The 21,848-nt window shown below is 44.2% G+C and overlaps 1 protein-coding gene across 1 annotated transcript; it reads left to right on the top strand.

Annotated features, from left to right (window-relative positions):
* Nucleotides 1-1,820: 1,820 nt before the first annotated feature.
* Nucleotides 1,821-4,786, top strand: LOC147270647 (uncharacterized). Its single transcript, XM_086205316.1, has 4 exons — nucleotides 1,821-2,573; nucleotides 2,692-2,847; nucleotides 3,055-3,149; nucleotides 4,507-4,786. Exons 1-4 carry the CDS (start codon nucleotides 1,821-1,823, stop codon nucleotides 4,784-4,786), a joined length of 1,284 nt encoding a protein of 427 aa, XP_086061442.1.
* Nucleotides 4,787-21,848: the final 17,062 nt, after the last annotated feature.

Consider the following 21,848-nt stretch of genomic DNA (forward strand, 5'->3'; position numbering starts at 1 on the left):
AGTGACTGGAACCGACTGAACTCGTGTTCGCATTTCAAAATAAAATCGTGAGGGCACTTCCGTTAGCGTCGCTTTTCTCACCAATGCATTCATTAGTAATCAATATAACGTAAAATATTTTAATTACTTGTCAATAGTATATCTTTTTTTTTGTTACTAAACTTTTTTAAAAAATTTCGTTAAGTGCTTTTGTTTTATGTTGGCATGAGTGTGGATATTTTATTTTGAATGAACTGTATGCCGAATGGAGGCTGCCTGAGAGCGGAGGCTGCCTGAGAGGAGCGACCTCACAGTGGAGGTGTGCAGACTAACAGTACAGTGTTCTCATTAATGATTGCCGTCTATACAATCTAAGATTATACACTGTACTGTTAGTCTGCACACCTCCTCTGTGAGGTCGCTCCTCCCACAGGCTCCTCTCAGGCAGCCTCCGCTCAGGATATAGTTCATTCAAAATAAAATACCCACATTCATGTTCAACTTAAAACAAAAGCACAGAAAGACACTTGGGTACATGGAGAGCAAGATCAGTGAACACCGTTATAGGTTTCAAGAAGTGTTCCCAGAGGAGACATTGAAACCAAAACACCACTTCCTTGAACATTATCCATGGCTTACGACTGTTTTTGGGCCACTTGTGAATTTCTGGACAATGCGGTTTTGAAGCCAAACATCGATTTTTCAAAAGGATTGTGAGGCAGACTGTGTCTTTTAGAAACATTGTCATGACACTGGCAAAAAAACACCAGTCAATGATTGCATATCATACACCTGATTGCAACAATCAGAGGTCAACACTGTCGGTGTCCCGGATGACTCAAGTGGCAGTCGATGTTCTAAATGACAGCATTAAGGAGTCATTTGCAAGGGAGTTCCCCAGGGCAGAGGTTGTAAACATGACAAGCAAGGTAACCATTTTAGGCACAGACTACAACGTTGGAATGCTGCTGCCCTTTGGATCGACAGGAGGCTTGCCTGACTTTGGAGAAATACTGCAAATAATAATTGTGCATGAAACCCCAGTCTTGGGCCTGAAATTGCTGAGTGGATGGTGAACACATGAGGAGCTTTAAGGTGGAGCCAACAGGAGAGAGAAAAATCCTCCAGCATTCAAAACTCAAGGATACATACCCCCTGGCTGCATACAGTACAGCAGATGGTCGGATGGTGAGCCTTAAACACTTCATTGGCACATTTGAGGAAGTAGACTTGGGTTGAGTAATTGTCATATCAATTGTGTGCACACTTTGCCAGTTGAAAGAAAACAAGAACTTGGTGTCTTAAAACAAAATACATGAGTTTAAAGGGCTGTCCACACTAACAAATATAAGAATAAAACTACTCAATCCTGTACTCACCACATGGTACTAAACTAGGGTGTGTAAAGTCTGGAAATGTTCAAATGAAAATGAAATGAACCTGTGCAAGTAAACATATCTATCAACTGTCTAAATTTCTTTAGGTTATCTGTCAATACAGCTGAGGACAACACTTCCCAACAACAATGGCGGTCCGGTTACGAGTCCTAATAGAAGAACAAAACATACAGAAGCTGATGCTTCCGGCAGGAATGCCTCATACAGTGGAAGACCTTGTTTCAGTTGTTGGTAAAACTTTCCAGTTACATGGGGAATTTGGACTATTATATGAAGACGAAGACTTTGGGAACCATTTTTTTACTCTTACCTCAACTGCGGATCTGCACCACAAGGCCACTGTGAAAGTGGTAAGAAAAGAACCACTGATCACCCTTGACCTACACCCACTACCACTGGATGAATCAGGACTGTCCTCAACAGTGAGCTCACTGGACACCACTCATGAGAGTAAAAGTGAATTTGACACCCATCCGGGAGATCCTGATCCATCCTCTCAAGTGTCTGTGCATCGTCCAGCTCAAAGACACCATCATTCTCCCTGGTTCATGCCGCTCTGCTCCATGGCCAGTGCCATTTAAAATTCCACAGTTTTCCCGTGATGTTGAGCTTATCCTTGCAGATGCAAACAAGTCTTATCAAGACACTGGAATACACTTCCGAGATGCAAGTGTGAAATCAGCAATAATGCATGACCTTTCAAAAGTAATTTTCTCTGTCACTGCATACCCCACAAATGAGCAAACAACCTCAGTGTCTGAAGCCCTTGTTCAGAAGTTTCCATGCCTTCAGGAGCCGGGATCGTTTGCTGGGTTATACGGCTGGCAGCAGCGCATCAAGTACCAAATGCACAATTACCGTGCCAAGCTAGAGTCACCAAAATATGCCTATCCTGAAGTAGAAGTCAACACATTAAGGAGGAAGCATCCAGACGGTAAAGGTCCCGCTAAAAATGTGAAAAAGCCAAAGAAAGCCGAGGTAAATGATCTCCCTCCGCATCCTGCTGGAGAAGATGAAGACCCGTTGGAGAATGAGAGACTTGAATTGATCAGTGAAATAAAAAAGAAGAATAATGCAAAGACAATCGCAGAAAAAATGTCCAAAACCTTTTCAAGTCGAAGAGTCGAAGTGGTGACCCTCAGCCCATCCATCAGTGTCTTCAAAGAAAGGTGGCCCGCATTATTCAGTGAGGCTCAGGTGAGAATGTTTGATCATCTTTCTCTCCACCAAGAAACATTCATTTGTTTACTTTAACTTTGATGTCTGGTGTCTGCCATTGAACGTTTCGTACACTGTTCATTGACTCGTTCACCACATCAAAGAAGAGTTCCGTCGTATAACGACAATGTCCTTGGAGGGGACATTCATGCTTAAACTTGATGGGTACACACCCCGTCTTCTGCAGCTGATGCGTGCAAAAGGAGGAGCTACTGGTTCCAAGATGCGTCCTCTGCTGGACTCTATAAATGAGGTATGTTTGCTTTGAGGAATGAGCAAGATGTGATTGAAGTGAAATAGAAGTGAGATCATTTGAAACATTTGCATTGTCATCCATGAAGTGAAAGCTCTAACCAAGAGTTCATCATAAAATCAGTGAAGTGTCAAATACTGTGTGTGAAAAAGTGCCTTCAGTGTAAGGGCATGTAAATGTGTATTTAATAAATGGATCTCCTCACAGTCTCAGAGCATTTACCAGAAGAGGGATGGAGTTCTCCGCTGCCTCATCAGTCATCTTGGGGACAGGCAAGAAGAGCTCTTCCAAGACTGCCAGGTATGTTGGGAAGTGACTGATGGCTGACTGGCCTCCTTTACCTGCTTTCCCTCCTCCCCTACCTCCTCTCCTCTGTTATCTTTTCTCCTCTCATCTCTCCTCTCTCCTCTTCTCCCATCTCTGCTCTCTCCTCTCCTCTCATCTCTGCTCTCCTCTTCTCTCCTCTCTCCTCTTCTCTCATCTCTGCTCTCCTCTCTCCTCTTCTCCCATCTCTCCCCTCCTCTCCTCTCGTCTCTCCTCTCTCCTCTTCTCTCATCTCTGCTCTCCTCTCTCCTCTTCTCCCATCTCTCCTCTGCTCTCTCCTCTTCTCCCATCTCTGCTCTCCTCTCTCCTCCCATCTCTCCTCTTCTCTCATCTCTGCTCTCCTCTCTCCTCTTCTCTCATCTCTGCTCTCCTCTCTCCTCTTCTCCCATCTCTCCCCTCCTCTCTCCTCTTCTCTCATCTCTCCTCTCTCCTCTTCTCTCATCTCTGCTCTCCTCTCTCCTCTTCTCCCATCTCTCCTCTGCTCTCTCCTCTTCTCCCATCTCTGCTCTCCTCTCTCCTCTTCTCTCATCTCTGCTCTCCTCTCTCCTCTTCTCTCATCTCTGCTCTCCTCTCTCCTCTTCTCTCATCTCTGCTCTGCTCTCTCCTCTTCTCCCATCTCTCCTCTCCTCCCATCTCTCCTCTTCTCTCATCTCTGCTCTGCTCTCTCCTCTTCTCTCATCTCTCCTCTTCTCCCATCTCTCCCCTCCTCTCTCCTCTTCTCTCATCTCTCCTCTTCTCTCATCTCTGCTCTCCTCTCTCCTCTTCTCTCATCTCTGCTCTCCTCTCTCCTCTTCTCCCATCTCTGCTCTTCTCCCATCTCTCCTCTCCTCTCTCTTCTCTCATCTCTCCTCTTCTCTCATCTCTGCTCTCCTCTTCTCCCATCTCTGCTCTCCTCTCTCCTCTTCTCCCATCTCTCCTCTCCTCTCTCTTCTCTCATCTCTGCTCTCTCCTCTCTCCTCTTCTCTCATCTCTGCTCTCTCCTCTTCTCCCATCTCTCCTCTCTCCTCTTCTCCCATCTCTCCTCTCTCCTCTTCTCTCATCTCTCCTCTCTCCTCTTCTCTCATCTCTGCTCTCTCCTCTTCTCCCATCTCTCCTCTCTCCTCTTCTCCCATCTCTCCTCTCTCCTCTTCTCCCATCTCTCCTCTCTCCTCTTCTCCCATCTCTCCTCTCTCCTCTTCTCCCATCTCTCATCTCTCCTCTCTCCTCTTCTCCCATCTCTCCTCTCTCCTCTTCTCCCATCTCTCCTCTCTCCTCCCATATATATATACACCCTTAAATTAAAAAATCACATGCTTTTTCTTATTCCTTTTTAACATGGAGGACTCATGTGAGGACCACAGAACAAACGATGAAGGTGATCCTGGTCCATAATGTCATGGCTGAGGAGGATCCCGCAGAAGTGTCAGTTGTGATTGAGGGCAACCAAGTTCTGGCTGGGTGTGGAAACCCAACCAACGCCTGCATGCTGTTGATGGGCTTGATCTGTGCCCTGAACCTTGAGTATCCCAAAACACTCCAAAATACCTTCCAAGTATTCCAGAAACTCTTCTTGGAGCTTGATGGAGCAAAGCTGTTCAAGAAGGTCCACACCCTCAAAACCAAGCTAATGGAATGAACTATTTACATCAGGGATCCCAATCATGTGCCATGGGGGGCTGAGAGAATGGAGCTTTTTTGGTTTCTTTTTCAAGCAATCCCCCCCCCCCCAAAAAAAATCAAGCCATCAAAAACAAAAAAAATTGCAAACAGATACAAAATTTAAAAAAAGACTCCAACAGATTTGCCTTTTTTCTTTTCCTTGTTTTCTTTTCTTTCTTTCTTTTTTCTAATTAGTTCTCTTGGTCTCTGGTCGATGGTGTCGCGAGTGGTTGGAATGAAAACCTGCACACTCGGCCCTCCATGGGACATGATTGGGGACTCCTGCTTTAACACTCTAAAAGCAGCTTCTCCATCGTTGAACCACTCTTCCTCTCAGCAGATTTCTATTCCCTCTCTCTTCTCGTCTCTTTACTCTCTCCGTTACACTGAGGTGACGGTGGGCTTCGTTTGTTCAGCTGGAAAACATGAGCTGTTCCTTTAGTTAAAGAAGCATCAATCACACGGCCGCTTCCATGCACCAGTTTCTACCTTAAAGACTGATCATCTGCTGATGTTTGATGCTTTATAGTTCTCCACTATGTTGTCTGTTGCATCTGAGAGAAATGCCCGCTATGACATAGTTTCCTTCACATTTATGACTGAAAATGGTCGACTGTAAAATGTATTTAGGAGCATGTTTGAAGATAAAGACCAGGATGAAGTGAAGTCACAGCAGCCTCTGAACCAGTGTTTGTCACCGTTCATGATTTCAGTTCGATGATTTCAAGAATAAAGCCGATAGCTTCTGAATGTTCACAGTCTATTTTATGTCATCTCCTGTCCTTCCACATCAGTGCTCTGTGATGCAGGACCACACACCTTTTGGAAATATGGACAAAGGCTCCCTTTATGTTGTGTCTGCTTTTAAACTTTTTGTTCATTAAAAACATTGACATTTTCACCTGTTTGTCTGAAGCAAGTTTTTTGAGGTCAATCTTACCTTCCTTGAATAATTAATGTTTATTTACTCATAATAATCAATTTTGAATAATAATTATTAAGTAACTAGTGTAGTAGTACTAACAATCAAGAGTAAATACTACCCAATTTCATTGAGTAATTAGTAGTTGAATGTACAGCGGAATGTGAGGTGAACTTTACTCAATTTATTTTAGTATGTCATAGCTTTTTATTTGAGGTACTTTATACCTAAAATATGTCATTAAATCTACCTAAATAAAGAGTGCAAATGTACCTCAGATTTATTGGGTAAATACTATAGGTGGTTTTTTACAGTGTACATATGTTCATGTCTGTGTAGGTCCATGTGTGTATCGTTCAGCATGAGTGTCTATAAACTGATCTTTTGATTGAAAGGAAGGGTGATTTTGTTGAGAATGTGATCATTCAAAGTACACAGTGAAATGCTTTAATATATAAGAGCAGCAAATAAAATGGATTTTAAAAAATTAAAAATCTCTCTCTCTCTCACACCATTGGTCAAGGCAGACACAAAGATCATGAGAATCTGGATCTTGTGTTTGGCTTCAGTGAAACCAAACCAGATGAACCAACAAGTGTTCATTCTGGTGGTTTTTCAAACTTTCCAAAGCTGCTTTTATTTTGGCTGTTGAAACTTAGGAACGGTGAGTTCTCTCTTCTTCTTATCTTTAGTTCTGAAACCGTCTGTTGTCACGGTCCAGCAGCGATGCCTCTCGGTTGCTATGGTTACTGAGCTCAGAGAGAAATGAGAGACCGAAGACAAGTTTCCTCCAAGTCTCCTCAGCAGAGTCGTGTGAGGACAAGCAGCAGAAGTCTCAGCCTCCTGTCCCTTTTAGAGCTGCTCAGTCTCTCTCTGCAGGGTCCAGTCGTCCCTCCCTGCTGCTGCTGCTGGTTTTTCTTGAAGTTCATTGAAAATCCAAGCAGAAGCACAGTTGATGTGAGTGACATCATCAGAGAGAAGCTGCTAATCTGATGAAGGACCACAATCAGGATGAAGAATTGGTGATGAAGATCACAACGTCATCAGCAGAAAATCTGAATCCTAGTTCTTCTAGTTCTAGTTCTTCTCATCAAGCCTGTGTGCGTGTGTGTGTGTGAGTGTGTGTGTGTGTGTGTGTGTGTGTGTGTGTGTGTGTGTGTGTGTGTGTGTCAGCAGCTCCCAGCTGCAGCAGTCAGTTCAGTTTCACTTCAGTGTGACTGAGGGAGGTTTTTGTACGATGGTTTTTCACAGTGTGAACACCCCCTGACTGTTGATGCTGTGAACTCTGACAGTGATAAACGGCTGCATCTTCAGCCTGAACTCCACTGATGGTCAGAGTGAAGCCAGAGTTTGATCCACTGCCTGAAAAACGAGCTGGAGTCCCTGATGCTCTCGAGGTGGCCCAGTAAATGAGAAGTTTAGGAGGTTCTCCTTCTCTCTGCTGGTACCAGGATAAATAGTTCCCACTATAAACATCCTGACTGGTTGAACATGGGAGGGAGACGGAGGCTCCTGGAGCAGATCTCACTGCTGCAGGCTGAGTCACGGTGACCTGACCTCTGGACTCTGAGGAGACACACACACAACCATCAAGCAGCTTCATCTCAGAGGACCCATGTTGATGGAGGACAGCAGCTGGACCCTCTGGACTTTACCTGTCAAGCAGCAGCAGAGGAGCGTCCAGACGAGGGCGGAGGTCAACGCCATGTTTCTGATGAGCAGATTTCTGTGGCTTCTGTTGTGGTGACGGACAGCTGTCAGTCATCCAGGGTTCAAGTCTCAGGACTATAAAGTGTCCCGGAGCACTGGAGCATGGTGCTGCTGATGCAAAGTGTCTCTCTATGGAAATGTTCAGAGGGACTCAGCAGAGACGTGGACGCTCTGATGCTGCTGCTGCATCCGTCAATCAATCAATCACCTGATCAGAGTATTGATCAGGATGTGTCAGAGCTCCTTTTTAGCTGCTCTGACCTTCATGTGATGAGTACGGAGCCCTGGAGAGGCCAGAGAGACAGAAAACACATGTTGGAGCCAGATGTTGCTCCCACAATGGGATTCATTTGATTTTTTTGATTTTTTAATGATGAGCCTCGTTAATTTGTGGTCATCAAATAGAACCGGTTCCAAGTTCTGCATCAGAGGGAACAGGTTCTATCTCCTGGCCATGGATTGATGAACTGAGGGAACTTGTTCAAGTCGGTCTTTGGCCGCTCTGGGGCTCCGTAGCTTCCATGACTTCTCTTCATTTTCAGGTCTAATCTCTTGATTCATGACCATCTAGAACATGGAAGCAGACTTGTTGACCTGCTGCTGTGCTGGCAGGGTTCAAAGCAGCTCAGACGTTTGACTGCTGGCTTCTGACTCAAGTGGGTGTGTGTTTCCCAGTCAGAGAGTCGTGTCTCTACAGTCAGAGGTTTTTGTACGGCGCTTCAATGAGTTTGTGTCACTGTGGTGGACGTTCGGTGGAGGAACCAGACTGGATGTTGGACGTAAGTTTCTGCTCAAACTCTGAGGAAAATGTTGTCCAGTTTGGTTGTAAATTCCATCAGGGAACATTTGCAGCAGAGTTTTTGTGTGTTTTTAACAGTTTGTGTGTTGGTGTGTTGATGTGTTGAGTTCTCCTGCTTTAACGTGGAGAACAACTCCAAGAAGGTTTCTGTCCAAATTCCTGTCAGACTGAAATTGAACTCCTTGAAGTGTAGAAATGATCCAATGGGTGTCCCTTCAGTTTGAACTGTTTGATGAGTGAGGACTGAAGTCCACATCAAGAAGAACGGACGCTTCCATTTGAAAATGGCCCAGTTTTACATGGTGAATTGAACAGATTTCATTTCATTTCAATGTAATTTTCTAATTTGCCGTTTGCTTGTCACTCATTTGTAGTGTTTGATGAGTGCAGGTTGAAAATCCCCTGTAGAATCATTGGTGCTGGTTGCTTCACTCTGCTTGGAGACTGTCAGCCTCAGTGAGGTGAACCCCTCTGTTCAAGGACTCAATCTGCTACAAGTCCATTCTACCAGCAGCTGAATCAGGGAGATTGGAATGTGTGGGGTTTCTTTGTTCTTCATCTTCATGACTGAACAGAGAAGCTTCAGTTGATGGCAGTTTTCAAAGTGGAGCTGCTGCCAAAGGGGCTTTCCTCCATTGTCAGGGTCCTGCTTCTATTTGGGTGGTGAGGACTCTTTCTGAGACGCTTCTTGAAGGGAAGTGAAACAATGTGTGAGTGAGTGACTGCTGGAGCAGAGAAACATCTGACAGAAACTCCTTCAAGAGGAAATCTGCTCTCACAGTCCTGGTGTCCAAGCAGCAGGGTTTGATTGACAGCTGCCCCGTCCTCTAATCTGAGCGGTGTCTTCTAGGTGATGTCCCTCCCTCCCTGACGGTGCTGCCCCCCTCCAGCCAGGAGCTGCAGCAGGAGAGGGTCACGCTGGTGTGTCTGGCCAACAAGGGCTTCCCTTCAGACTGGAGTCTGGCCTGGAAGGTGGACGGCAGCAGCGGCGGCGGGGAGGAGAGCAGGAGCCCCGGGGTGCTGGAGAAGGACGGGCTCTACAGCTGGAGCAGCACCCTGAGGTTCCCTGCAGACCAGTGGAGGAAGGTGGGCTCGGTGAGCTGTGAGGCCACCCAGGGCTCCCAGACTCCAGTGTCAGAGGTGCTGAGGAGAGACCAGTGTTCCCAGTCCTGACCTGACTCACTGGGACTCTGAACTCTGCAACAGTTTTCCTCTGTAAACGTTGCCATCAGAATGTTTGCTGCTCCATTTTGATTGTTGCTCTCCAGCTTCAGCTCAATAAAAACCTCTTCATCACATCAGTCCCATGTGGAGCTGCGTTGTTCCAACAACACTGAGCTCTCAGCTCATAGCAGTTCTACAATAAAGGTTCCAACACAACGTTCCATTGATCCATGAACAAAGCAGGCAGTGAGACCATGATGATGTCACATCTGTCCACTGTCCAGATGTCAGATCTGAAAATGATACGATGCCATGTTCCCTTCAACAACAGTCCAGCAGAAAGCCACCATGAAGACCTGAGGAGAAGCAAGGCAGCTCACCACAGTCAGGAACTCCCAGTCACCTCAACAAGGTTTCTGTCCACTCACGTTCAACCAGACCAGCAGATCACCTGCATCCCCACTGCCTCACCACCAGAGGGCAGTAGACTATCAAATCTAGAGGTTCGGTCCATTGTGTCACGATGACATCAAAGACAAAATTCTGAAATCAAAGAATAAAAAAATATCCTGGGTTCAAAGATTTCTGAAGTCAAGTTTTGGAAGTCGATCATGAACATGAACCTCCAAGTCTGAAGTTTAAACTGGTAGCTGTGGTTTGACTGGTTTGTTGTTTACGTTACCAGGTTTGTAAATACTTTCCCATTCAGGGCCTTGAATTTCAGGGGAATCCTTGAACCAAGTCATGTCAAAATAAGGGCATTTCTGGTTCCTTGAAGCTGCCTTCGATGCTCAGCCACAGGTAAATCCCTCCTCCTAGTAACAGGACAAAGTAAACATTGTCCCCATGGTAACAGCCTCTCCTCACTGGTCACTACACAGTAGGAACATTCCGAAAACATGGCTGCAGCTGATTTATGCTCATTGTTCACGGGGAAAGGAAAGTTTGTTTGAAGGTGAAAAGAACATTTAGATTATTTTTGATGGTAAAACCAGATTTTACCAGGAGTTTCTCCATTAAAACAGAAATGTTTGAGTTTCAGCTGATTGGACTTCCTCAACAACATTGGATTCCATTCTTCTTTCACTCACAAACCAAAAGCTTGAGACCAAATGAGGGCTGGACTGTAAACTGACTGGTCTCTGGCTCGCGCTAAGGAAGTTAGCATGTTTGTGTTCACCACCCCTTCCTAATAAGATGTTTGGAGTGTGCAGTCAACGCTGGTCTGACCTGTTCAGATTAGCCACACCCTCATTGGGACTCAGTAAAGTGAGACAGGAAGGTTCCACTTCTAATGGAACATTTGAACGTTTGGAAGGAAGCAAGAGAGCAAACTGGCTTGCAGTGTGGTTCTGGTTCCAGTGACGTGTTCCTGGTCCTCCACCATCAATCCTCTCTAGTTCAGCTCCAACCCACCACAGAGCTCCAGGCCCCTGGAAGACTTCTCTACTTTCCTCTGAACCTCCAGCTGAAACCCAGTTTGCAGTGCTGTTTGTTCCATGCAACTTACTTGACACAAACATCAGCAACACTGCACTGTCATGTCAAAGGTTGGTTTCTATTTAATCACTGAGCAAACGGAGAGCAAACCAAACCCTCCAGGATGCTGCCTCCCAAAAACAATTCCCTATGAATCATTCCATGACCTGGAAAACCACATTTGTCATGAACAGACTGGAATGTCCTGTGAGCAAAGAGTTCTGTGGAGGAAGAACCAGACGAGGCTTCCAAGACAAACGACGGAACACAAACATGCAGTCCACCCAGGCAACATGGACTCTGAGCAGTTGGTGCAGGGCTGCCACGTTTCATTCACTAGCAAACATTCTATGACACCCAGCAGACTACAAACTACTGGGGTGTCACCATTGACTCTACTTTAAACAACTGGACTCACATCCAGTTTGAAGGTTTCTGACTTGGATCAACTTCCTATTTTTATGTAACGGCCTCAAGAAATGGAAAATGTAGAACGTGCATGTCATTACATGTCGTTCTCCATTGGGTCACTAGGGGGCAGCACCTACCTGCAACTCCTGTGAGCCCTCAGTCTCACCTCATTTTCAGGCTCCAACTAAAATGAAGCTTCAACTCTTCTGAATCCTCTCCACCTGTCAGATCTGTTTGAAACTTCCAGGTTTGATCAACATCCCAGTCTGAACACATCTACAGGTCAGTAGTGACCACAGCGCCACCTACTGGCAACAGGAAATGACAGATTTGACACTGAGATGTCCTCATTTAGCCTGTTCATGGTGTCCTGCTCAGATGTGGTCAGACCCACCCTGAGAGTTTGGGGAGAACCCTTGGATGACCCTTAATTTCCTTTTATTAAACTTTTATTAAACTCCAATAAAACCAAAGTCATTGTCCTGGGCCCAAAACATCTTCAAGACACCCTATCTAATGAGACAGGTACCCTAGAAGGTATCACCTTGGCCCCCAGCACCACCCTAAGGAACCGAGGAGGTCTCTTTGATCAGGATCTGTCCTTTCATGCCCACATTCAGCAAATTTCTAGGACTGCTTTCTTTCATTTGTGAAACATTGCTGAGATCAGACACATCCTGTCTCAAAAAGATGCAGGAAAACTAGTCCATGCCTTTGTCACTTCCAGGCTGGATGACTGCAATTCCCTCCTATCAGGCTCCACCAGTAGGTCCCTAAAGACTCTCCAGCTGGTCCAAAATGCTGCTGCCCGTGTGTTGACTAGAACTGGTAGAAGAGACCATGTCTCTCCTGTACTGGCTTCTCTGCATGGCTCCCTGTCACATTCAGAATAGAATTCTAAATTCTCCTTCTAACATACAAAGTCCTCAACAGTCAGGCTCCTTCTTACCTGACAGAGCTCCTAGTCCCCTATTATCCAGCTAGAACCCTTCGCTCCCAGGATGCAGGGTTACTGTTGGTTCCTGGAGTTCTAAAAGTAGAATGGAGCCAGAGCCTTCAGCTATCAGGCTCCCCTCCTGTGGAACCGTCTCCCAGTTTCAGTCCAGGATGCAGACACCCTCTCGACCTTTAAGAGCAACCTTTTTGATCAGGCTTATAGTTGGGCTGCTTAGGCTGGCCCTTAGATATGCTGCTATAGGCTTAGGCTGCTGGGAGATCTCCCATGGTGCACTGGGCTTCTCTCTCCTCCTTTCTGTCCTCCTATATGTGTCATACATAAATCATACTCATATGTATTACTAACTCGTCTCCTTCTCCAGAGCCTTCAGGCTCCCCTCATCCCAGATCCTGGTGCTGCTGGAGGAGGCTGCAGACCTGAAGAGGCTCAAGCTGTCACCCGTAGCTCCACCTGCTCATGGTCTGTTCATCAGTCTCTTCCCTTCTCTCTCTCTTTATCTCTGTCCCTCTCTTTCCTTCTGCATATCTGTCTTCCTCCATTATCTGTCTTTGTCTCTGCCCCACTCTCCTGCTCTCTTTCCCCCCAACCGGTCAAAGCAGAAGGCCGTCCCCACTGACCCTGGATCTGCTTGACGTTCCTGCCTGTTAAAAGGAAGGTTTTTGTCAGCACTGTTGCAGGATGTGCTTGCTGATGGAGAATTGTTGGGTGGAGGTTCATTGAAGGAGTTTGGTTCTAGACCTGCTCTACCTGTAAAGAGTCATGAGAGAACTTTTGTTGTGATTTGGCGCTATACAAATAAAATTGACAAAATTGACTTGAAGCCTGGGACTTCAGGTCAAACGCTGAGACCGCGGCGTGATGGAGAGTTCTGATGATTCATCAGCACAATCAGACTCTGATAACTCCTCCCTCCCTGGTTGATCTGAGTCAAAGTTCCCATGTCTGATCAACTTCCTGTCCTGATGACATCACTACTGCAGGTGACCAGTTAGCATTGCTCTGTTTGATGAAGCTGCGTTCAGGGAATGAGGAAGTTTCCCTTTGTGTCACTGCTTCTCTACTAATCTGATCTCTGATCAGTTCACCAAGAAGAGTCTGGGGTCAGGGGCTTGATGAGTAGAGCTGTTTAGTCAGGAGGAGGCTGCTCTGATTGGTTCCTGACACTGAAACAAGACCTTCATGTATTTATGATGACATCACCAATAGGAGCCTTCCCAGTCTGTCAGGGGGTAGAATTCAGTCAGCACCAATGACATCAGAGTCAGAGTTTAGACATCAAAGACAGACATTAAAGCCCCTCCTACAAAACGAGAAAATAGTGGAATATATTGGAAACTCTACTGCAATTAATGGTGGGAATCTTTGGACACCTCACGATTCGATTATTAAAATTCAGGGGCTACGATTCAATCACAAAATGATTATTGATGCATCTTTAATTTATGTTTATTGATGCACTTTTTCACATTTTTGCAACAATTTTCTAAAAACAATATATTTGGAATAAAAACAAGAGTTGAACTCATTTCTATTATATTTTATTTTGCTGTTGAAAAAAAACACATTGGTACCTTTTGGGAAGCCTGGAAATAAGAGGAAAACGTAGCTCATTCCCACCCCACCAGTCAAGAGGGTCCCCAGAGACGGAGAGGTGGAGAACTACAGTACTTCTTAACTTCTTCCTGAGCCCTGGCACAGGCAGACCTGCTCGGCTGTTGCACTTGATCATCAGTAAAGTTCTGCCCCAGCAGGCTCTCCAGCCGAGATGACGACAAAGTCCTTCTTTTGGGAGCTCGGTGGTCCTCCTCCCTCACAGCAGGGTTTGTTCCTGGTCCTCTTGCTCATCTTGCTGTGGGTAAATACATAATGAGAGGAATTGTAGTTCTTTATGATCAGGCTGCACTGACAAGTGGTGAAAGACTCTGCAGCTGCTCCAGGATGCAGCTGCACACATATTGACAGGAAATAGGAAGAGAGACCATATCACCCAGTCTTAGCTTCGCTGCACTGGCTTCCAATAAAATCCATCTTTTCTAGCTCTTAAAGGAAAATTCAGGCACAAAATGAACCTAAGGTGTGTTCTTGTATCATTATTATTATTATTATTATTATTATTGTTATTATTATTGACAATTGCAGGGATTTTGTTTTACAGCAAACTGGTTTTCGGTACATACCGCTAATTATCTCCTAATGCAGGTTGTGGGGGCAGCAGATAAACAGACAAATCAACAATAACATACACTTAAAGCAGCATAAAGCCTCAGTAGAGATAAAGAAGAGCTTTGATGTGGAAACAAAATCACTGAGAACTTTAAGTGTACAGAACGTTTAATAAAAGACAAGTCTATAAAGAACAGTTAAAAGGAGTGTGGATGGCTGTTTACACTTTAATTCAGCTGTAGAAGAAGAAGAAGAAGAACTTCAGTGTGAAAATTCATCCTGTATGTTACAGCCGGCCCTCCCGGACATCGGAAGTCCAACTAGTCCGTTGCATAGCAACCGTGTATTTGCTTCAGTGGTGCCCAGCAGCACAGCAGCCTGCCTGAGCAGGACCACTCTGTCTGTGTAGGAGCAGGCATGGGCAGAATGGGCAAAGGACATTTTTCCATTGTGTCTTCTCAAGTTTCCTGAGCTGAGGAGCTTTAGCAACTAACTCAGCAAAATTAATGTCTCTACAATGTGTGTTTTCATGTGTGTTCTCATAATTATTTGCTGTGTAAACACATTGTCTACACCACAATCCACTCACTTTCCTTCAGGGTTGAGTGCCAGGTCGTGACAAATGGTTTCTCTCAAGTGTGCAATTTCAGAACTTATATAGAAGTTAGGACAACCAAACGGTTAAAATAATCCTGTACAGCAGTTTTTTGTTTTTTTTCTCCTCCTCGCTCTAAAGTTGTGGTGTGATTCATTCTCAATGGCTCCGAAACCAGCAAAACAGGCTCAAAAACCTGCGAAAACGGACTCCACACCTGATCATGTACTGCAAGCTAACAGCGTGGCTATGGCTAGCGAAGAAACAACAGGTGCTAGCCTGATAGCAAGCCAAGACCAAGTCCTGACCGCTATCCAAGCAATGAAAGAAGATTTCACGACAAGATTTGATGGACTATTGAACGCAATACAAAGTGAAAGCGAATTGAACGAGGTCATTATGCGGGTCACGGAAGCGGAGGACAGAATCAGCTCCAATGACGATGATATCGCATCTCTGCTAGCTCAAAATGCTACCATGAAAACGACCGTGGAGAAGCTGGCGCTTAAAGTTGACGACCTGGAAAACCGCAGCCGCCGCTCCAACCTTCGTCTGCTTGGCCTCCCTGAAAAGAAAGAGGGGTCTGACTTGTGCACATTTCTGGAGAAATGGTTAACCGATGTGCTCGGAGCGGACAACTTTCCGGGGCCGCTCGTGATCGAGAGAGCACACAGAATCGGCCAAATCAACGTAACTGACCAACAATCAACAGGGCGACCCAGAGCAGTGATAATGAAGTTCCTTAACTACGCGGACAAGACCCGGGTAATGAAGGCTGCCAGGACGAAGGGCCCGCTGTTACTCGACAATCAGACGATCATGCTCCTTCCCGACGTTTCCGCCGACTTGCTTAGACGGAGGAAAATCTTCGACCAAGTGAAGAAGGATTTGGCTTCTCTCAGCATTCCAGATCTACGGTTTGGGATTATTCACCCGGCTAAACTCCTGGTTACCCTCCAAGGGAAACGGCACGTATTCGACACCTCGGCAGCGGCAGAGAAATTTATATTGGGACTACAACGAGCAGGCCGTGGGTAAATACTAATATCGCCTTATTGACACTAACACAGCTTGGTTTGCTGTATTTTTTTTTCTTTTCTATCTTTTTGGCATAATAGGTAACGAGCAGAACTGTGCAAAAACTCTAATATGCCTTTATAACACTACTGCTCGGCTTATGTTGGTTTATGTTTGGCCTCTAAATATACAGTGGACTGTAACCTTGTGAAGCTGCTTGCAGGCTAATAACTGATTTATAATGTTTGGTTGTCTTAGCTTTTCAATATTTTTGCTTACATTTTTTTTTTCCTGGAGGGCTTGGCCTATTGTGTTAGGCATGCTGTTCCTCGCCACGCTGACGGCTGGTGTGGACCAGCAAAGCGCCATGGTTGGGCCCCGTTACGGGCTCCTCGGGATTCACATATTGTGGGGTGGGGGGGGTGTTTTTCAGTTGGGGAAATTCACCCAGTAATTGTTCAAATGTTCTTTCTCCTTTTGTTGTAGTTGCGCATCTCTGTAGTTCCCCCCCCCCCCCTTTCTTTGTGTTTTGGTGTAGTTCCTGTTAGCAGCCAACTTAACTTCATCCAAGAACGAGAAGAAACAGTTTATGACGTCTGAACTTCAGTTTACCTCTTGGAATGTAAGAAGTCTAAATAGCCTTGTCAAACTAAAACAAGTCATGGGTAGGATACGACATTTAAAAGCTAAGATAGTCTTCCTCCAGGAGACCCTTTTAATCTCGGAGGAAATTGTCAGGGTGAGAAGGAGATGGCATGGTCAGGTGTTTTCAGCATCCTTCAGCTCTCACTCACGGGGAGTAATCACCCTTATACATGAATCATTACCTTTTCAACTTATCAATGTTACTCAAGATAAATTTGGCAGATATCTTATTATCCAATGCCAAATTTTCTCAATCAGACTAAACCTGGTTAATGTATATGGGACAAATAATGACGACCCCACCTTTTTCAGAAATCTTTTCTTATCACAAGCCACTTTATCTGGTCACCTTGTCATTGGTGGGGATTTCAACTGTGTACTTCAACCACAACTGGATAGGTCTACTGGGGTAGACACCTCACACAGTCAAACAAGGAAAGAGTTATTTCTGTGTATGAAGGATTTTAACTTGATTGATGTGTGGAGAAATATGTATCCCAACAAACAAAATTACTCCTACTACTCTAGTACCTACCAGACCTTCTCGAGAATTGACTATTTTCTAATCTCAGCTGAAGACCCCAAATTACAAAATCCTGGTATGACAGTATCTTAATTTCAGATCATGCCTCAACCTCATTTATATTCAGACTGCACGGCAGGTTACACCACTCTTTAAGATGGCGCCCACAAACAAGCTGGCTGACAGACCCTGAATTTATAAAATTTATTGGTACACAAATTGATCTGTTTCTTGAATACAACACTGACCAAACATCCGCGTCTGTAAGGTGGGAAGCTTTTAAAGCCTTCTTAAGAGGCCAAATGATAAGCTTTACAAGCTTTAAGTACAAATCCCAAAGACTAGAAATGGAACAACTTGAAAAAAAAATAAAAGAAATTGAAAACCAAATTGACCAGAATCCTAACCATCATCAAACTATGGAGCTCCATAAACTGAGGGCGAGGTATAATGCTTTATCCACAAATAAGGCTACAAGGAGCCTGTTAAAACTAAAACAATCCTTTTATGAGCTAGGTGAAAAGGCCAGCAAATTGTTGGCATGGCGCATTAAACAGATGCAAACAGAAAGAACAATAAACTCAGTTCAAACAGACAAAGGGGTGTTAACTTCTGACCCAGTTGACATTAACAACACATTTCTAAATTTCTATCATAGATTATATCAATCTGAATACTCAGATTTAGCTACAAACCACCAAAAGAACTTTCTAGACTCTCTAGATTTTGTCCCCTTGGATGAGGACTCTGTGGGCTCTCTGGAATTTAATCTTGGTGCCAGGGATTTGTCCGAGGCTATATCCAATTTGAAAGGAGGAAAGACTCCTGGGCCAGATGGGATACCAGTTGAAATATATAAAATATTTGAATCTAAACTGATACCACCACTACTTGAAATGTATCAAGAATCATTCAATAATGGAGTCCTTCCTCTCTCTCCTAATATGGCAACAATTACATTACTATTGAAACCTGGGAAGTCACCGGACCAATGCGGATCTTACAGGCCAATATCCCTCATCAATTATGACCTTAAAATATTGTCTAAAATACTGGCTATGAAGTTGGAACGTATTTTACCCAAATTGATCCACTCGGACCAGAATGGATTTATACAGGGAAGGCAGGGCTTTCATAATATAAGGAGAGTACTTAATATTCTCTTTGAGAGGTCTGGGATCCCTGGCTACGCTGTCCTGTCGTTGGACGCAGAGAAGGCCTTCGATAGGATAGAGTGGTCGTATTTGTTTGAAGTCCTACAGAGGTTTGGTATTCAGGAAAATTTCCTTAGGTGGATTTGCCTTCTCTACTCTAACCCGCAAGCTGAAACTTTGACCAATGGCCTGGCTTCTAACTCTTTCAAACTTAATCGAGGCACAAGACAGGGTTGCCCCTTATCTCCCCTGTTATTTACCCTTGCTATCGAGCCCCTGGCCATGGCAATTTGTAATCATGACATTATAAAGGGAATAACAGTTGGTGGTACTGAACACCGCATAGCCCTTTATGCGGATGATGTTATTCTATTCTGCTCCGATTTAAAACAAACCTTGCCAGCCTTGCTAAATTTGGCACAGGCTTTTGGGCTCTTCTCAGGTTTTAAAATAAATAATAGTAAATCTGTAATAATGTTTTTGACAGAAAGAGAGAGACTCAGCCCTCCAGTTTTGACTCCATTTGTAATATCAAAAGAAGGATTTAATTATCTAGGAGTTAAAATCACGCCAGATGTTAATGAAATGATCTCAGCGAACTATAACCCCCTTACAGATGCTGTTACACAGCTTATCAATAGGTGGACAAAATTACCTATTTCTTTGATTGGACGCATTAATATCCTAAAAATGACAGTTTTGGCCAAATACTCATACCTCTTCCAAACGATCCCACTCTCTCCTCCTCTCTCTCTCTTCCAATCTTTGAAGAAAATATTTTCAAACTTCATATGGAACAATAAGCGACCAAGACTTAGGCTTTCCTTGCTCTATCTTCCATACGACAGAGGTGGTTTGAAGCTACCAAATTTCTTGTGGTATTACTGGGCAGCTCAGATTAGGGCAAGCATGTTTTATTTTGGTGAGGATCACCCCCCAGTGTGGGTAACGATTGAATCTCACTCGATTTCACTTCCTTTAAATCTTTATATATACTCGGCAGAGGTAAAAAGATTGATCAAACAGACAAAAAATCCCGTTCTGAAGAATTCAATAACGATTTGGCATAAGGTTTTAGCATATACTGATGTAACACAACAACTATCACGATTTTCTCCTTTTTTTGGCAATGACAACTTCCAACCAGGCAGGGCAGACTCAGGCTTTAAACTTTGGTCCACTAAAGGTATATCTAAGGTGGCTGATCTTTACATTGGCAGTAAATTTATGTCATTTGAAGAACTCAAAGCCACATACGATATTCCCACTAAACACTTTTTCAAATATCTCCAATTACAAAGTTTTATAATGTCTAGACAGGGTAGTAGTTTGGAGCTTCCCCCTTTCTCTTCATTGGAAGAAATAATTTTAAAACACTGTCAAGGTAGGGGACAAGTGACCATATTATATGACCTATTCATCAGCAAGTGCAAAGAATCTTCTAACAATATCTTCCAAGCATGGAGGATGGACTTACAGAGAATATAACACAGGAGGAATGGACACAGGCTTGCTCATTTGTTCAAACTCAAACTGCAAACACACACTCCAAATTACTACAATATAAGTGGTTAAGCAGGCAGTATATTACTCCAGCTAGGCTACACCACTTTAACCCTAATATTCCTGACACGTGTATTAAATGCAATCACCAGAAAGGGTCATTGATTCATTGTATGTGGGAATGCCCCCAAATTTCTTGTTTTTGGGGAAAGGTTGTGGATCTAGTCAGTCGCATTATTGGTAAAGAGGTTCCATGTAACCCTAAAACATGCATTCTAAATATTTACCCGGATGATTTTGTCGCTTCAAAAAGCCTAAGATCCCTCCTGAATATTTGTTTTCTTGAAGCTAAAAGGTGTATTGCCCGTTCTTGGAAGGATCAATCTATCAGTGGAATTTCTCAGTGGTTGAAAGGAATGTCCTTTAATTTTGCCCTTGAAAAGATAAGTTATTTCACTAAAAATAAATTGGAAAAATTCTGGAAGATTTGGCATATTTTTTACAACTATCTGGAACAGAATGAGATACAAACTGAGGCTTAGATTGGAAAACTGAATTGATTGGAAACGGCATTTTTTTTTCTCCTGTGTCCCTTTCTACCTTTGTATCCTAATTTATACATTTGTTTATTGTTATTTGCCCATTCTGTTTGTCATGTCCTTGTATTTGTTTATCCCAAAATATAATAAAGAGATGTTTGAAAAAAAAAAAGAACTGCACAAACCAGGTTCAAGCTGGACTTTGGACCCTGGTATCTGCAACGACTCCATCAACTCCTAATCTAGCAGCTCTGCTGGGTCCAACTATTTTACAGTGACAGTCCTGCAGAGTGACATCACTGACATGACTGGATGACTTCAGTCATGTGACTGGATGACTTCAGTCATGTGACTGAAGTCATCCAGTCATGTCAGTGATGTCACTCTGCAGGACTGTCACTGCCGTCACATTATAGAAAAGAACCCAGACTCCACATTTATGGGGCAGTTTTGGTCTTTAAACACTTGACAGTTCCAGGAGATTTAGTCTGGCTCAAGATCTTCAGATCAACCCAGGACAGAAGGCTATGACTCCATTGGATTGTATAGTTGGAGCATTCAGAGATCTGGTGGATCTCAGTACGAGCTGTATTTATCCACTGAATGATCCTGGTCAATGTGATCCTGCTCCTCCATCTCTAAGGCTGACAGAGCAGGAGGACCTGACTGAGAAGAAAGCTGCCCTTGAGCAGCTTCAGTCTCTGAGTGACAACACACAGGCAGAAAACCAGAATTTGAGGGAACAAGTTTCTACTCTTGAACGTGAGAATAAAAGAGCAATCCAGGAGCTACAGAACCTCACTGCTGTGGTGGCCAACCTCAAAATGGACCAGGACAAGATCCAGACTCAGATAGAAGACCTGAACGCAACAGTCCACAGTCTTCAGTGTGAGGGGAGGAAGGTTGATGGAGAGAACAATGAGCTCAGAAAAGAGCTGACCCAGGTTCAGTCTCTGAGGGAGAGTGAACAGGTGGAGATGAAATGTCTTGAGGAAGACCTGACTGAGACGAAAAGTGCACTTGATCAGCTTCAGTCTCTGTGTGACAAGAGATGGACAGAAAACCAGAATTTGTGGGGACAAGTTTCTAGTCTTGGACAAGAGAAGATTATTGCATATCAGCTGGTAGAGAACATGTCTGCCATGGTGGGCAACCTTGAATCTGTGAGGGAGGAGAACCAGACTCAGATCAGAGACCTGAACACACAAGTCCACAATCTTCAGCTTGAGGTGAAGATGGTTTACAAGGAGAAGTGTGACCTCAAGTGTGAGCTCAACTCCATCCAGGCAGAGAAGAACAAAATGAGAGAAGAACTCACTGAGAAGAAGACGACTCTTGAACAGCTGAGATCCCAGAGTGAGGAGAGAGAGGCAGAAAATGGATGTTTGAGGAGACGAGTTTCTACTGCATCTCAGGAGACAGAGACCTTCACTGCTGAGTTGGCCCACCTTGAATCA

The sequence above is a fragment of the Aulostomus chinensis genome, chromosome 1 (genome assembly GCF_037954235.1).
Source record: "Aulostomus chinensis isolate RoL2024-O1b breed Wild chromosome 1, RoL_Achi_v1.0, whole genome shotgun sequence".
Taxonomy (NCBI): Eukaryota; Metazoa; Chordata; class Actinopteri; order Syngnathiformes; family Aulostomidae; genus Aulostomus; species Aulostomus chinensis.

Bases quoted from the DNA above. Each gene is read 5' to 3' on its own strand.
- LOC147270647 (XM_086205316.1), top strand. From the start codon at position 1,821: ATGAGAGTAAAAGTGAATTTGACACCCATCCGGGAGATCCTGATCCAT. The intron at 2,848-3,054 runs GTATGTTTGCTT...ATCTCCTCACAG, and splicing joins TGCTGGACTCTATAAATGAG to TCTCAGAGCATTTACCAGAA. The intron at 3,150-4,506 runs ATGTTGGGAAGT...TCATGTGAGGAC, and splicing joins CTCTTCCAAGACTGCCAGGT to CACAGAACAAACGATGAAGG.